Source organism: Bremia lactucae, linkage group LG4, assembly GCF_004359215.1.
Source record: "Bremia lactucae strain SF5 linkage group LG4, whole genome shotgun sequence".
Taxonomy (NCBI): Eukaryota; Oomycota; class Peronosporomycetes; order Peronosporales; family Peronosporaceae; genus Bremia; species Bremia lactucae.
The window spans coordinates 3,901,188-3,917,768 of NC_090613.1; the positions used below are offsets into that span (position 1 = coordinate 3,901,188).

General features: G+C 44.2%; 5 protein-coding genes across 5 annotated transcripts; 3 read left to right on the forward strand and 2 right to left on the reverse strand.

The window, feature by feature from the left end:
* Positions 1 to 6,640: 6,640 nt before the first annotated feature.
* CCR75_001574 (uncharacterized protein) lies at positions 6,641 to 10,468 on the forward strand (the record flags this gene model as incomplete). Its single annotated transcript, XM_067959676.1, has 3 exons — positions 6,641 to 9,334; positions 9,401 to 10,226; positions 10,407 to 10,468. The coding sequence occupies 3 exons, from the start codon at positions 6,641 to 6,643 to the stop codon at positions 10,466 to 10,468; spliced, it is 3,582 nt and encodes a 1,193-aa protein (XP_067816437.1).
* On the reverse strand, positions 10,381 to 11,016 carry CCR75_001575 (uncharacterized protein; the record flags this gene model as incomplete). Its single annotated transcript, XM_067959677.1, has 4 exons — positions 10,381 to 10,696; positions 10,759 to 10,818; positions 10,889 to 10,942; positions 11,010 to 11,016. 4 exons carry the CDS (start codon positions 11,014 to 11,016, stop codon positions 10,476 to 10,478), a joined length of 342 nt encoding a protein of 113 aa, XP_067816438.1. The 3' UTR covers positions 10,381 to 10,475.
* Positions 11,017 to 11,039: 23 nt separating this feature from the next.
* CCR75_001576 (uncharacterized protein) lies at positions 11,040 to 13,230 on the forward strand. Its single transcript, XM_067959678.1, has 3 exons — positions 11,040 to 11,973; positions 12,049 to 12,169; positions 12,257 to 13,230. Exons 1-3 carry the CDS (start codon positions 11,078 to 11,080, stop codon positions 13,163 to 13,165), a joined length of 1,926 nt encoding a protein of 641 aa, XP_067816439.1. The 5' UTR covers positions 11,040 to 11,077; the 3' UTR covers positions 13,166 to 13,230.
* Positions 13,231 to 13,358: 128 nt separating this feature from the next.
* On the forward strand, positions 13,359 to 16,436 carry CCR75_001577 (uncharacterized protein; the record flags this gene model as incomplete). The annotated part of the gene is made up of 7 exons (XM_067959679.1): positions 13,359 to 13,433; positions 13,506 to 13,604; positions 13,680 to 14,405; positions 14,487 to 14,581; positions 14,620 to 14,869; positions 14,927 to 15,190; positions 15,273 to 16,436. 7 exons carry the CDS (start codon positions 13,359 to 13,361, stop codon positions 15,408 to 15,410), a joined length of 1,647 nt encoding a protein of 548 aa, XP_067816440.1. The 3' UTR covers positions 15,411 to 16,436.
* Positions 15,599 to 16,060, reverse strand: CCR75_001578 (uncharacterized protein; the record flags this gene model as incomplete). Its single annotated transcript, XM_067959680.1, has 1 exon — positions 15,599 to 16,060. The coding sequence occupies one exon, from the start codon at positions 16,058 to 16,060 to the stop codon at positions 15,599 to 15,601; it is 462 nt and encodes a 153-aa protein (XP_067816435.1).
* Positions 16,437 to 16,581: the final 145 nt, after the last annotated feature.

The window sequence follows — 16,581 nt, forward strand, 5'->3', positions numbered from 1 at the left end:
TCTCATGTTGAGTCTGGAGATTCTCATGCCGAATCCGAAGTTTCTCGAAATCGCGACGAGCCCACGACAGCTCGTCACGCAGAGCGTAATACTTCCGTTCGTACTCCAACATTAAGCACCCTCTTTTAGAATGGTCTTCCAACCGTTCGATACGGTGAGTCTGCACCGTCTGTTTCAAACAGTGACGCTTACCGCGCTCGTGATCAAGACCCTCGTCCGATACATGAGGTAGTAATCGAGTTGAGGTAGTGGTCGAGTTTGTCGATTTTCGACTCTAGATCTGACGTATAGCTCGTATTTAATTTTCCTCCCCCACCACAACCATTGGCGGATTCCTACGGTGGTCAACCTTTACTTGTGGAACGCATCGTAAGCCACCGTTATGTGAAGGGACAGCAAACGAATTATCTTGTGCGCTGGCGCGGTTATCCACCTTCGCATGACAGTTAGGAGCCTCGTTCCCAGCTGGTTGTTGATGTTGAGGGCCATCCGATGGATCAGAGGGTCCATCGGAAAACACGGACCCGTGGCGCTTGTAAATCGATTGGAAAACGTCAAGCGCATCGCGCATCTCGACAGAGATGCGAGCCTTTTTACAGGGCGAAGAAAGCGAATAAAACATCCCCTTTTACTCGTTTCGTGTCGTCCACACAACACGGACAGGGATCACCCTACGTAAGGCATGGAAGTCCTGCCTCACGAGACAACCGATGCAGTTTTAATCTTGCACCGGTTAAAGTTCGTTTATCAAACTTTACGTGAATCGCGTTAAGTTTTTGACGCCAGGCTTTGCGTCCAATGTCTATGGCCATGCGATTAAACGCGTTCCAGGCTTGCATTAACGAGCTTGTATCTCGCTTGTTGTTGCCACTATACCATCGATGTCTTAGAAAAGCATCGAGTTCTTCCTCAGCGGGAAAGGTCTTCGCGCTAAGATAAGGCCATGTAGCTTTGTCGCAATAAAAATGGAATATTTATTGTGGGCAGTAGTCTCTCCAGACAAGCTACCGATTAGCCGTTCGAGCAAAAGCCACGGCTTCTGCATAGGGGCAAGACAAGACGCTTTATTGTCTGCACCTCCCTGAGTGGTATTCACTGAAGCAAGGGTAGCACAAAAATGCTTATAACGATGGCTTACGCCATCGTCATCTTCACGCACATCGATAAGCGCGGGTGACGGCACGGGAGACGGTGCTGGCGATGAGGAATCATCCTCAGCGTCGGTACCAAACATACTAAAGCGAACGCTGTTAGCACGACTATCCGATTGAGCCTCCTCATTCGAAGGCTCATAGTCAGCCGCCTGACGACGCTCAGGCGACTGTTCCGCTAAACCCGTTTCGGCCACCTCGTCCGACTGGCATTCATAGTCGACCGCTAAAGAGTGGTCGCACTTACGCGGTGAATCACCCCGTGCACCCGCAATATTTAGTGTTGCGGGAGAAGATGATACTAGGCAGACGAAATGTCTGCCGCAGGAGACAATAATGCGTCGCCCGCGGCTGAATGTATCGCAGCCGAACGTTCCGCACTATTCGCTGACCGCATGGACTCGGTAAATATGCAATAGAATTGAAAATGATGGCTCTGACCAATCAACATCGTTTTCACTCAAGTGATCTTATAGTGACTACTCTATTTAATGACAGTCAGAGTGATTGTCGTTCTAGGCGGGGGGTATCGGAGTGTATCGTTACATGAAATTAGCACTTAAAGGTTGTTGATTAATATATTAATCTTAAAGGAATAGAATTTTTGGACAACATAACCTTACATGGTAATATTCTAAAAGCTTATTCATTGGTAGATATATGCCACTAAATCTAGTTGCTCTGCGGTCCAGTCAGCACTGGACGCGCGCGAAAAGAGAGACAGGTAAGCCTTTATTACATGTTTTGTATTAGTATATAGTTAAGTTAGCAGAATTTAATTGAAACAGAAGAACTTGATTATATTAAGTATAGTTTACTTTTTATCCCCTTAAAGCAATTTTTTTAAAGAGAGTCTTCCTCTGCACGTACTAGTGTACGTGAAGTGACGTTTGGCACAGCTTGAACTGAAGCTGTAGGCGGGCACGTCGTAATGCGGCCACGCTCTACTTAGACACACCCTAGCACAGCGAGGAAGCGGTTTAACCTGCTTCTCTTGCGTGCAGTGAGGTAGTTGTGGTGGGCGCGCTAGCAATCTCACCCAAAGCACCAAGTACTCTGGTTAAGTGTCGTCACGGGAGCTGTAATCCGGCTCCTCGTGCCCACTTACCAAGTAGGAATTAGTTTACAGACTGATTTTTATTTAATCGAATTTAATATAAATACCTATTTTTACCAATCAAAATGTCATCTCTAAAGATGATACTTAATATGTATTGCGAGCGTATCTTTCTAGATACCTCGCGTAACGGATGACGCTAGGCGTCATCCCTCCTAATGTGAATGCACCCATGTGCATCACATATACAAGGGTTGGTCACAAATGTGCACCACACCCGAGTGCTAAGTCTAATTACTTTTATTTATTGATTGACCATCCCCTTAAGTACACCAAGTGTACTTAACAGGGACTGTGTAACATTAGGGCAACTTTGGCCCGTTACAGAAGCAGTGCAAAGTGAACTTGTACTGAAGCAGTACAAGTCGGCAGTGCCCCGTTACATGTACCCTCATTCCTTACAAGTGGTAGCACTTGTTGGTCTTCCGCTCGCTTCTTCGCCATCCGCTCACTTCGTTGGATTGCGCTGCGTGGATTGCCTGGCACTGCTTGTAGCGTGAGAGATTTCGCTTGCAGCCAGTAGTGGACTGCTTGCAGCGTGGGAATTTCTGCTCACAGCTAACTGCTCCGTTCCTTCGGAAGCGTTGCATATCAGATTTTAGTATGTGGCTTCAGTATCCACTTAAATCTAAGCGTCTGCCTGGCAGATATAATCGCTTAGTCTGTGTGTAGAAAATAGATGTAACCTTGCACGCGAACGTGCCGGCAATTTAATATTTGAATCCGCGTTCTTTAAAGCTCATAGCAGAGCTACACACTTTTTATCCTTGGCGTAAGCCGAACGGATTAATTCAGGAATAGGCGACGAGATAGTCGTTAAATGAGAAAGTTCATAATCCGGCCTGCTTGATAACGCATCAGCCAAAGCATTCTGCTTGCCGGGCTTATACTTCACCTCGAAGTTGTATTCCGCGAAAAAGGATAGCCATCGGGCCATTCTCTGTTAGGGATGGGGCGACTAAGTCGCCGTGCGTAATGACGCGTGACCTGTATATATCACTAACGGCATAGAGCCGAGCAGATGAACTCTGAATTTGACGAGAGCATACTTCATAGCAAGTAACTCTTTGTCATGAACTGGGTAGTTCTTTTCCGCATCTTTAAGCTGTCTAGACTCGAGCGCAATAAGACGTTCGTGCCCATCAACGTTGGTTTGTAACAGAGCACTGTCAATGGCAAAATCTGATGCGTAACATACGACACTGAAAGGCCAATTTGGGTTTGGCAGTGCCAGAATCGAAGAATCGATAAGACTATCCTTAACTGCTCGAAAAGCATTATTTTCGGTGCTAGTCCAGCACTATCTGTATCCCTTTTAGGAAGATTATAAACTAAGCTAGCCATCAGCGTAATTTACGCTACATTTGTGTAAAAATTGGCGAGACCCAACCACTTACGCAAATCCTTTTGGTTTCTAGGAACAGGCCAATCTACTATGGCTTTTACCTTAGCGGATCCGCTCTAAGGCCTCGCTTTCCAATGAAGCATCCTAAAAAAGGAATTTCGTCTGCGCCAAAAATGCATTTCGATGCATTGGCATACAATTTGTTTGTGCGCATGCACTCGAGCACTGCTCGCAAATGGCCTTAATGGTTTTCCATATCCGACCGACCCTGCTCCGCACGACTATGGACAAATATTTTCAGCGAAATAAGTATGTGTATAATCTCGATGAGGCCGAAACAGTTGCGTCACTAGACGATTAAATGTTGCCGGGGCGTTGGAAAGCCCATGTGGCACAACCAGCCACTCCCATAAAATGCCGCTTGGGGTGCTAACCGCTGTAAGCGGGATATCGGTAGCTCGCATGAGCGATTGGTACTAACCATCGACTAAGTCCAATGCACTGTACATTGTACATCCCACCATATTATTCTGAAGAACATCCTTTCTAGGAATTGGGGTTTGTGCTGGTAGAGTGGCAGCATTAAGCTTATTATAAGCATGTACAACGCGCCATTTACCATTTGGCTTTTTGACACAAAATGTCGGTGTCGCATGAGGAGATTTGATCTCTCGTACCATTCCAGCCTCGTGCTTTGCATGGAAGAAATCGTCAATGACGTCACACTACTCCCTTGGTAAAGGCCATTGTCTTGTGACACAGTATTTGGTTCCCGGAACCAAGTCAATTTCATGACGAACACCTCTCTATTAGGAGGTAAAACAGATGGTAGATTATTACATACTACATCTTGGAATTCCTTAATCAAGGAATAAAAGGTACCTTAGGATCTTTAAGGATCGATGACCCATTCCGCGCACTAAGTGCAGCTTTTGTGTCATCCAGGACAGCTTCGTCTAGAAGTGACGATGAGTTTAACTCAATTAATGGTCGAATGACCACCATTTCAGATAAGCCGCCAGCCTTTAAGGCTCGACCGCACTCATCAATACACATTATGTCTAGCTCTAAAAGAGCATGTAACAAAGGGATTGCCGCACTGCACTTTATTTATTATTTGAATGTAAAACCTTACCCTAGCTAATTCAAAATAGATTTTGGTTGCCAGATTCATATTTGGCGGCGACCGTATTTGTTACCCATAATAAATGGGATTTAAGTAACTAACTATTTTGAAATTAGATAAAAGGGTATTATACTTATAAAGTAAATGTATCACAACAACGGTTCTCCAACCGATGTGTGTTCCTATACAGGCTAGCTGCTTTTGTGTCACACGCCCGTTAGGCACAAGTGACGGGAGGTCAACTATACTTGTGTACATAATGTGATGCACACAGGTGCATTCACATCGAAGAGGATGACGTCTGGGACGGACGTCGTCTATTGTATGCTCGCCATTTCGAGATGCGTAACAAATCATTTCATTGAAATGATTTGTATTTTAATTTTATAATATTTTTAACAGCCGTAAACTTGCTCCCTAACACACAGTGCGCACGAGTAGACGGGTAATTGCTTCGGTGATAAGTACAAGCGTGATGTGTGAGGTCGCTTTTGGCGCCCAACAAACAATTGCCTCGCTGCCAAAAGTTGTGTGTATTAAAGTGCGAGGTCGCTTAGAGAAGCACCCGCGTACAATTTTTATACCTCAGATTTACGCTTAGACAACAACATGGGCAAAATTGCCCAATACATCGAAACGATGATAAAGATTAATGAAAGCTATTTGCTAACTTTCAAAAAGCGTAGAGATATAGAGCTAGCTAATCAAATATGTTCTCGAAGCAGACGACGAATCCGTCTGTGCTTAATCGGGTCTCCAAAAGAAATCTGATTTTGTTATTGAAGTCTTCGTTGGAAAAACTTATCGTGTGCTGGCTCGGACTAAAACGTATGATCTGAATGCACGACAAGCGCTATAAAAATCCCTTACATTATAGTACTCGAGGACCCGGCACACAAGGATGTAAAGGCGCACGACCGGAGATAAACAATTTGACTACTATTTCTACAGCAGTCACACGCGAAATACGGGGGCAATTACGCAAATCAGTTGCTATTGTTGCACTTAACTTTCCTGTGGAACCTCCGACTCAGCATGCACCTAGTTTTTGAAAACCAGCAAAGGAGTTGCACCATAGAGTTCAAGTCGACATCGCGATATACTTTAAATTCTATGGTTACTACAATGATTGTTTGAAGCTAATTTTCCCATTGAGTTTAAGCTGTTGTTCAATCGGTGTTGCGTAGACAAGCCCAATTGGTTCTGTCCACAGTCTTCAACAAAACAGCTACTGTTGCTGCATCACGTACATGTACCTCAAGATGAGCATTGTACCATCTTCACGACACAGGCAAGCGTGACTGCTTGGGATGCAACAATGTATTGTTTAAACGTCGTTTTAATAGAGTGATGGGAGGTAATTCTTTCAATCCAGAAAGATACAAATTGACTTTTTAAAGCGTTATTTTAAGCTTGCACAGTTCAGTACAATTATTGGTAAGAAGCATATTCTCTTCCGGCGACTCGGTTGGTTTTGAGGAAGAATTTCATGACGCATTATTAGCCGCATCTCCCAAAATTCACCCATTTTTGCTCAAACGACAACGTCGTTGTCCAATTGCAGACGGATTGAAATGATAAAGCCATCACTTGAGACTTGGAGGGCATCTTTCTTTACAAGTCTCAAGTGATTGCATAATCATTGCAATCCGTCGTATCGTAGGGAACCACGGCTGAACCTTTTCGGAGACATTTGGGTCTTTTTGTGCCACACACAAAATTGACCTAAAAAAAAAAAACCTAAAATCATCGCTTTCTACCATCTGATTGGCTCCTCAAACGGTTATAACCAAGAAAAGCCAGGACGAGGGAGAGACTCGAGAGTCAGCGAACAACTCTACGATCGGCGTAAGTGCCTTCCTTGCCCGTCTTCAGTACACGAAAGACCTTGAAGCACAAGTATGGCTGAGGATTCTGGCATGTTAGACAATGGGGCCATGGTGTGGGTACCTCACCAGGACCAGGTCTGGAAGAAGGCCGTGGTTGTGCGTCGCCTTGACGACGGCGTGTCGGCCGAAGTCCGACTCCAGCCTGGTGACGACGGCGAGTGGGACACAGACGACGGCGTCGAGCAAATTGTCAATATTCGAAACATTGCGCGTCTCGCAGGAGAAGTCTCTGACGAGGCCATGCCAATTTGCAATGTCTTTGACGCCGCGGGGGCGAATGACATGTGCACATTAAATCACTTGCATGAACCCGCGGTGCTAAAGAATTTAGAATTACGTTTTTTAAAAACCATGCCGTATACGTATACGGGTGCCATTTGTATTGCCGTGAATCCGTACCAATGGCTTGATTTGTATGGGAAAGAATTGTATTTGCAATACTTGGAAGAACCACGGGAGTCGTTGCCACCGCATCCATTTGCATTGTCTGCCATGTCGTATATGGACATGAAACGCACACACGTGGATCAGAGTATCCTCGTAAGTGGTGAAAGTGGTGCTGGAAAGACCGAGACGGTCAAGATTATGATGAATCACTTGGCTTCGATTTCAGGTGGTGGGATCCACGGTACGAAAGTCATTGATCAAGTCTTGCAATCGAATCCATTGCTTGAATCCTTTGGAAATGCCAAGACAAAACGAAATGACAATTCCAGTCGTTTTGGTAAATTTGCACAGCTTCAGTTTGATACCACAGGGTCTCTTGTGGGATGTCTTTGTGAAACGTACTTGTTGGAAAAAAGTCGCGTTGTCGGGCAAACGGAAGGCGAACGGAATTACCATGTTTTTTATCAAATCTTTTGTCTCTCGGAGGCTCGAAAGAAGGCATTAAAACTACGTGGGGATGTGACGAGTTACAAGTACGTGACCGAAGGAGCGGACGTCGAAGTGACGGGGATTGATGACAAACAGTGTTTAAAAGAGACACAAGATGCATTGGATACCATTGGGCTTTCAATTGACGAACAGAATGCCATTTTTGAAATTGTAGCCGCAATTTTAAACCTCGGAGAAGTCGCATTTGAACAAACGAGTAATGATAATGAACGCAGTCATGTCACGAATGATGACATTGTGGATAACGTGGGTGCGTTATTGGGTACAACGATCACGGCACTTCATTCGACGTTGCTTGAACGGTCCATTACTGCTGGATCCGAGTCGTATACGATTCCATTGAATGCAGAACAAGCGGCGGATTTACGTGATGCGTTGGCCAAAGGCATGTATACGCAACTCTTTGATTGGCTCGTGCATCGTATTAACAAGGCCATTTGTTCGACAAATCATGTCAAGACGCACATTGGATTGTTGGATATCTTTGGATTTGAGAGTTTTGATACGAATGGATTTGAACAATTGTGTATTAATTATGCCAATGAGAAACTCCAGCAAAAGTTTAATAGCGACGTGTTTAAAGACGTGCAGCAAGAGTATGTGGATGAAGGCATTCCATTAATTCTCGTGACATTTGAAGACAATCAACCCATTTTGGATTTAATTGAAGGACGGATGGGCATTGTCAGCTTATTGAATGAAGAAGTCTTACGTCCACAAGCGACGGACATGACGTTTGTGAGTAAAGTATTGGATGCGTGTAGTACGCACCCAAGTATTGAAAAGAATCGTATTAATCCATTGGTCTTTACGATACATCACTATGCCGGGGATGTCACGTACAATGGCACGGGATTCTTGGAAAAGAATAAAGATACGTTACCGACCGATATGGTCCAATTGCTCTCAAGTAGTTCCAATCCGGTCATTGCGACTATTTTCACGCCCACGTTACAAAATCAGCGTAATCCTCGTGGTAAAAATGGCAAAGAAGGTCGTCAGAAAGGATTTCTTGTGGGCAATACCATTGCCGGAGCCTTTCGAAAACAATTGTCGGAACTCATGGGTACGATTAACAAGACATCGTCGCAATATGTACGTTGTATTAAACCCAATGCCCACAAGAGTGCCAATGAGTTTAATCGTGTCATGATTGTCGAACAATTGCGCTGTGCTGGTGTCATTGCCGCAATTCGTATCAGTCGTGCCGCATTTCCCAATCGATTGCCATTAAATGAATTCCAACAACGTTTTCAAATGATTTGTCCTTCGGCTGTACGTGAAGCCGAGCCTGCGGTCATGGTTGCCCGTCTATTGAAAGAATTGATTCCCGACATGGCCACGACCTTGCAAAATACCAAATTTGCCGTCGGACGTTCCAAAGTGTACTTTAGTTCCGGGTTGTTGCAACGCCTTGAAGATCGTCGAAATGTGATTTTAAAAGACTATGCATTATTGATTCAAAAGACGTTGCATGGGTATGTCTTTCGCCAGCGTTTTCGACGCCAATGTAAAGCAATCGTAACGATTCAAGCAAGTGTGCGGGCAAGTGTTCAATCGAAACGGTATTACTGTGTGCGTATGGGAGTGATTCGACTCCAAGCTCGCGTACGTGGTCGTCGTGAACGCCAAGTGTTTGCAGTATTGATTGCTCGTGTGCGTCAAGCACGCGTGGTTGAGCAAGAACGGATGCGAGAACAGACGCGTGTGTTGGAACACGAGCGTCTGTGTCAACTTGAAAACGAAGAAATTGCGCGTGTCCGTCACAAGACCATGGAAGAAGAACGAACTCGTCGTGATCCGCAGCCGGTAAGTGTTTGAATGTAGTTCATTGGTGTGGGAGACGCATAATGATGATCATGTGCCTGTACTAAGGATGGAATTGTCGGACAGGAGCCTGTGGAAGATGATTGGAGTGACGACGAGAGTGACAAGGAACACGATACAATGGACGACGTTGACAATCGACACCATCGTGAAGTCTCGGGTTCTGTCTCTCCTCGCACACTACGAGCATTAACGGAAGCAGCATCCAAAGTCGCAGAAGCCGAAGCAGCAGCTCGGGATGCCAAGTACGCTGCCGAAGCGGCGTTGGAACTCAATCGAGAACTTGTATCTCAAAATGATCGTTTGCGTTCGACGTTATCGTCGAATGTGGCCGAGTATGCCGATACCGAGTTATTACGTGAAAACGATCGATTGAAACAACAAGTACTTCAGCTTCAGACGAAATTAGTACGTTCTCAAGAAGTGTCATTGATTTCCGCCAAAGTGGTCGATAGTCGGATTACATACCGAGAAGGGCGTCAATTTGTCGAGTATAAACTCCAAATTGAAACCAATACGCGTGGAACGTTATTTGTCTGGCATCGATACAGCACGTTTCGCAATTTAGCCGCGACATTACAAACGAAAAATGGTTACAAACGTAAAGAAATTCCGGAATTACCAAATAAACAATTGTTTGGGAATTTCTCGGAAAAGATTATTCAAGATCGGGTGGCGAAATTGAATCAATTTTTAGAAGCTGCGACAAATGCCGAGTATTTGCAATGGGGTATTCGTGTGGATCAAGACACGTGTGTTTACAAACGTCGTGTAAAGAATGCCCGTGAGAGTCTTTCAACGCCAAGTCTGAATGCGTCGTCCCCACGATCGTCGCATCGATTGTCAATGAAGTCATTTAGTTTTCGTCGTGGCAGTACGGCAGGGAATTAAATTGAATACGGTCGAGAGGAAGCAATTTAGTTTTATCTGTAGTGGTATGATGAAACGTGGTGGTCGTCGTAATGACGTAGCTGGTTTAACTCTGAAAAGTCCATTAGGATGAAATACATGCTATGCGATTGGTTTTTTTTTTCTTTTTTTTTGTGTTTTTTAGTTGAAAAAAAAAAAACAATTTTGTTTGGGTTTAAATCATGGACGGACTTAAAGGTGGTTTAGGAATTGTTTATGCCGTGCGAAGGATAAGATGGACGCCATTGGGCGTATCCACGACGTCACTTAGTTCGCCGACATTTAATGCAAACGCAACGTCTTCAAAAGGCTTTACCATCATGCCACGACGGAATTGCCCGAGGTCCCCGCCACGCGCCCCGCTACTGCAGTCGCTGTGCTGCATCGCGAGGTCTTTGAGCTTGGCTTGGCCAGATACAATCTGCGAGCGAAGTTCTATTAACAGATAGCAACTGTTAGTACCGATTGTATGCGATTGAGTCGAAACATCATTGCACCAAGGAGCTTGTTAATGGCTTCTTCCTTTGAGCGCGTAATTCTATCGGACAAACGCGATGCTACAGATTCAATCATACTAAACTTCACTCCCGTTTTATTTGTAACATGCAACTGCGCAATAACGCCTACCGGGACGAGAAGAATGGACGTGCTTTACTAGCAAGTGGGACGCTTGAATTTGCTCTGCGTAGTCGCATTCATCCGTAAAAAAAACATTCGATTCAAACGCCACGTTTCAATACATTCGCACCTGCCATTTGTATGAAACAAATTAAACAATGGGACTCGCCTTTCGTCGCACCTAAGAATGTTGTTCACATGATTCGTTTCGTGTGGTACACATTCAATTGTCCATATTTGGTCTGTATAATCATTTTTTTTCCGTCTTCAATGTGGACGAAAGATTTTGTCCGAGTGTTCCAGGGCGCTGGCAAAGTAGCGGAGCAGGCACTACGTTTACAACGTAGTGAAGTAGCAAATCAAAGTGAAAATCTTACAAAACATGCAGTGGAATTAAGCCGTTTAGTGCCGTTTTTTATAAGCAAACAAGAAGGCTCTACCGTCGCGGACGCGCAAAAGACAGAGGAAGCACTCTTAATAGCAGCTGGTACACCAGTAAAGACATACATGGAGAAGCCTATTGAAGAGTTTAAAACACAAGACACGAAAATGCCACACGAGTTGAAAACACAAGACACAAAAGCATCCGTACTCCAAGAGCCAATACTTCAGCCTCAAAAGGAGTTTAAGACACACGACACGAAAGCATCCGTACTCCAAGAGCCGATCAATCCACCTCGAAAAGAGTTTAAAACCACGGAATGCCAAATCAAGACGGAGCCACTTCCAATCGATTCAAAAATGGTCGAAAACACGAGTTCGACGCGTCCAGAGATTACAATTCCTCCAGTAAATGAACCTCCTAAACGAAAATGGGAGGAAAAACACGTGCCATCGTCGCCACTGTCACGTATTTTAGGCTTTGGAAGTCTTGCCGCCAGATTAGCGGTTGGTACCGCCACTGAAATCGTACGTAGTGGCGGCAAGAATGGTACGTACAATGCCTTTGTATCGGATGCCAATGTCGAGAAACTTGTCGAGACTTTATGCACGATGCGAGGTGCTGCGTTAAAGCTCGGACAGATGTTAAGTATTCAAGATGAAGCCATGATTCCGTCAAAATTAGCGCTCGCACTTGATCGTGTTCGTGAAAAGTAAGTCCACAAGGCGACGAAATTGGATTCAATTTGTTGTTTGTGGTTGATTAACTTGCATTTTGCTATTGTTAGTGCACACGTGATGCCACGAGATCAATTGTATCAGCAATTGGAGATGGAATTAGGTCAAGAATGGCCAGATCGATTTCAAGACTTTGATGATATTCCAATTGCGGCAGCATCAATTGGACAGGTTGTTTTTTTTTCTTGTTTTTTGGATGCGTATGCGAATAAAGGTATTCATGTGTGGTCTTTTTGTGCTTCGTTGGAATGGAATTAGGTCCATCGAGGAACGTTATTAAATGGCGATCGTGTGGCAATTAAGATTCAATATCCAGGTGTGGCCGAGTCCATAAACAGTGATTTACTGAATTTAAAAAGATTGGTGACGTATACCAATATCTTACCGCGTGGATTGTATATTGATGAAATCATACGTGTGGGAAAAGAGGAGCTCACGGCCGAGTGTGATTATATTGGAGAAGCACAGAATCAAGAACGATTTCAGAAATTACTTGAAAATCAAGGCATGACACAACAGTATGTCGTGCCACGCGTCTATCGCGAATTATCGACGTCGCGTGTTTTAACGACACAATTGATCTCGGGCGTTGCAATTGACAAGACTGTACATTTGTCTCAAAACATCCGTGATAGTATTGCGCGTCGTATTCTTGAATTGACCATTCAGGAGCTCTTTGCATGGCGTTTTATGCAAACGGATCCGAATTGGAGTAATTTTATGTATAATGCATCGACTGACACGATTGGACTCGTGGATTTTGGAGCTGCTCGAGAATATCCGCAATCGTTTGTGGACGATTATTTTCATATTGTATGGGCAGCTGCAAACCACGATGAAAAGAGTTTGATTGACTATTCAATTAAGATGCATTTTTTAACGGGTGACGAGTCAAAAGGCATGATGCGAGCTCATGTTGCAGCCGGGATGGTCGTCGGAGAGCCGTTTCGTTCGCACGAACCGTTTGACTTTGAAAAGAGCAAGTTGACAACGAGACTGGGCCAGCATACTGAAATGTTTATGCAAGGTCGATTGACTCCTCCTCCTCAAGAAGCGTATTCGCTTCATCGAAAGCTTGCAGGTGCTTTTTTAATGTGTATCAAGCTCCGCGCGATTGTGCCGTGTCGAGATGTGCTTGAAGACGTACGACGCCAATATTATTCATAGATCATCCTTTTGCGCAATACAATACTGGCTTTTTAATAAAAAAACGTTTTTTGTTTTCGACAACATCATGCATTCTGTAATTTATCATTGAGAAAGGCTCTCGGATTGTTAAAACTAAAGAGCTCTTCCTGGTTCGCGGATCTTGTCATCATTAAAAGCTTCCTTTTTGGATCCTCGAGCGTTGATTTGAACGATGTTTTTGGCCCAAATTCGCTTGGCGGCGGCACCTAAACTGGAAAGTCAGGCTGGCATTTTAAGGCTCATTGGCGTAAGTTTCAAATTAAAGTGGCCACAAGTGTGTCGTTGTAATTATTGATGTTTGATACGTCGGGTGAGGAAGGGTGACTCCCTTACGCCGACAAGAGCTCGGAAGGACATTGAATTACAGCAACCGAAGAAGCAAATGACATCAAGAACCTTCGATAATGCAAAGCCACACGTACGATGTGAGATGGTATGGAATAAATTAAATCAATCATCATGCTCATTCGAATGAGTGCATGACTTGTTACAGAGAACCGCAATCGAGGATACGCCAATTGTCAATGTTGACACAGCTGTACCTTCCGTAGTAGAGGATAATCTTGCCCGCTATCGGACGATGCTTAAAGTTGGTGTCCCTCGTCCCGCTGTCGAAAGACAAATGCTAAAAAACGGAATCAATCCTGCCAAACTAAATGATACTGTTCAGGAAGGAGCTCTTAGCGCTGAGGATATCAATGAATGTGTGCCAAATAAAGTTGTTGTGGCAACGACAATGCGGCGGAGATGGCACTGGCATGAAGCGATGCAAGCTGATCGAGCAAAACCGTCTTCAAATGGATCGGTTTGGACTCAATGCAGCAAAGAGGACGCGCATCGACGAATCACCGCTTTGTCTCAATCTCGAATTCAAGAACTCTTTGTGAGAGGAATGATTGACAATTCGATCGAGAACGATGACCGTGACTCTATCGTGTCGAATGCTAGCGATGCTGACATTCCATCAATCCGACAACATTCTTTTCGACCTGTTAAAGTTCAAAAGATGCGGGTGATGACGGGAACCAAAGGCACGAATCTCGAATTTGTTGTCAGCCGCTTGAAGATTCCATTTGCCGAAGTGGCAAAAGATGTGAATATCTTAACAGCCATGTATCTTCAAGAAACGGATATCAAGACGCTATTAGCGATGTGGCCTAGTATAGCAGAGCAAGTTGTTCTGGACGAATATGCCGGAAATTATGATTTACTTGGACGGGTGAGGCAGATTATAGTGTCACCTTTGAGCGGAAAGTTACATTTTTGAGACTAACCAAGTGTCTCCTTTTAGTGTGAACAGTTTTTAGTCATGATCCGGAAAATTCCAATGGTTAAGGAAAAGCTTCAGTGTCTTTTACTAAAAATGGAGCTCTCCTCACGTGCTGAGGACCTGAAGTAAGCTTCAATTGGTGATGCAATATTTTATATAATAGAAAGATGATAAAAATGCTATTGCTTAGACAATTAGTGGAACTTGTGACCCGGGCACTAAATCAAATTTGCTCGAGTGCTAAATTCAGCAAAGTGGTCCGGCTTCTTCGGGATTTTGGCAATCTTGCGAACGAAGAGTTCGTAATGAATTACAAAGCAAGGTTCTCGTTGCAGTCGCTGTTTAGCCTAAATCACACCAAGGCATTTGACAAAAAAACGACCATTTTTGATGGATTTCTATACGTCCTTCGGGTACGTCCTTTTGAAACTATGAAGCACTACTGATTCTAATGATAAATGCTTTTACAGACTGAAGACGATGGTAACCTGGCAGACTTTTATGACGAGATCCCTTTGGTTATGCAATGCAAGGGTGTGTCGGTGGGCGGATTAACGGCGGAGCTTAACCAGCTTCGCGAAGGCCACCTTCTTGTAAAACACGTTGCTCAAGCAAGCAAGAATGCCATCGACGAGAATGCAAACCTTGCACTCGATGCGTTCAATCAATTTGCCGATGAAATTGACGACAAACTGCGTGGCGTACAAACCAGCTTTAATACCATGGAAGTGAGCGTACGATTTGGCATTTTTCGGCTTTCTTTTAAGCACATGCACTAGAATAGTTTTTAATTACATTTACGTTTTGTGTCATTAGCAAGGCAAATTCATGTCTTGGTTTGAAGAGAGCCCGAGCGTGCCATTGGACCAACACCTTAAAGCCATAGCTCAATTCGCGTCGGATGTCAAAGAGAGGGCTGCGATTCTACGCCCTGCATTCCGACGCTCTATTTAAAACAAAAAGTCTGGCTTTTACACAGCCACTGTCACGAGCTACTCTTTGAAGTACGACAGAACCGTTTCTTCAAGTTGTTGCGAGTCAAATCTAGAAGAAAATTTAGCGAAATATATTATACACTTAAAAAAAAGGAGGATACAAAGCGTCACGAGCGTAAGTTAAAAAAAAATGTCATCAGTCGCTAATTAAAGTCCAATCATCGCAGCATTCTTGCAGATGAAAAGCATAAAGTGATTCCGACACTTTTGAAGTTGGTCTTGCATGTCAACCAATGCAAAATCGTTGTAATGGACACAACAAAGATATTGCATCATATTTAACATTTGGTGGCACATTTCGCGAATCCGCACGACCGTAAGCGGCTCGGAGGATGTCAGGACGACTCGAATCTCCTGTAACGCGATTGAAAAGCTCCGTGCACGTCTGTCGTCGCAGTGAAGGTCATGGCACAAGTCCACGGCCACAAAGAGCAACAATTCGATCTCTTCACAAAGCATCGTAGCTTCTTCCAATACTATTTCGTACTCGAGCTCTGTCCACGAGCCACGAGCACGCTTTTCCCAGCACTCGTCGCCAAACACAATCTTGCGCTTGCGCCCGACCGTGGATTGAGGTGTTAAAGGCTGAGGCTTGTCGACAAGTATCATAAGAAATGCGTTTGAGAGGCACGATTCCAGTAGAGTGGCAACAGGCGACGAAAATGCCTGATTGTTAGCGCGAAAAATTGCTTGTCCCTTTCACTCAAGGAAGCACGTTTACAAATAAACTTTTGATGCAGAAGGCAACAGGAGATGGGCGCTATCAATTTTTTGAAACCGGATGGCGTGAAAAATTACGCACGTCGCTCGAAATTTAGGGGAGCGAGATATTTAATATTTAATGTCAGTGCGAGTTATTTTCAGGGATCTTTCTGGCTTGCGTCAAATTTTCTAGCGTAACACATTGTGTTTTAAGAGAGAATTCTTGCCACTACAACCTATGGAAACAAAAACGCACTGTCTCCCACGAACGCTGGTAACTGTCTTTTATGATAGACAAGAGTTCGGTTCAAAAAAAAGTTGCTGATTGAAAAATAAAAGGTGTCACTTAATAATAGTCACGCACCCCAAAATGCCTCGAACCCTCGTTTCTGCATTGCAACGCATGGGGTCACCTTCGCTGCTCTTTC

Excerpts from the sequence above, each read along its gene's own strand:
- CCR75_001576 (XM_067959678.1), top strand. The coding sequence starts at position 11,078 with ATGATTCGTTTCGTGTGGTACACATTCAATTGTCCATATTTGGTCTGT. Across the intron at positions 11,974-12,048 it reads CTTGATCGTGTTCGTGAAAA|TGCACACGTGATGCCACGAG; the intron begins GTAAGTCCACAA and ends TGCTATTGTTAG. Across the intron at positions 12,170-12,256 it reads CGGCAGCATCAATTGGACAG|GTCCATCGAGGAACGTTATT; the intron begins GTTGTTTTTTTT and ends GAATGGAATTAG.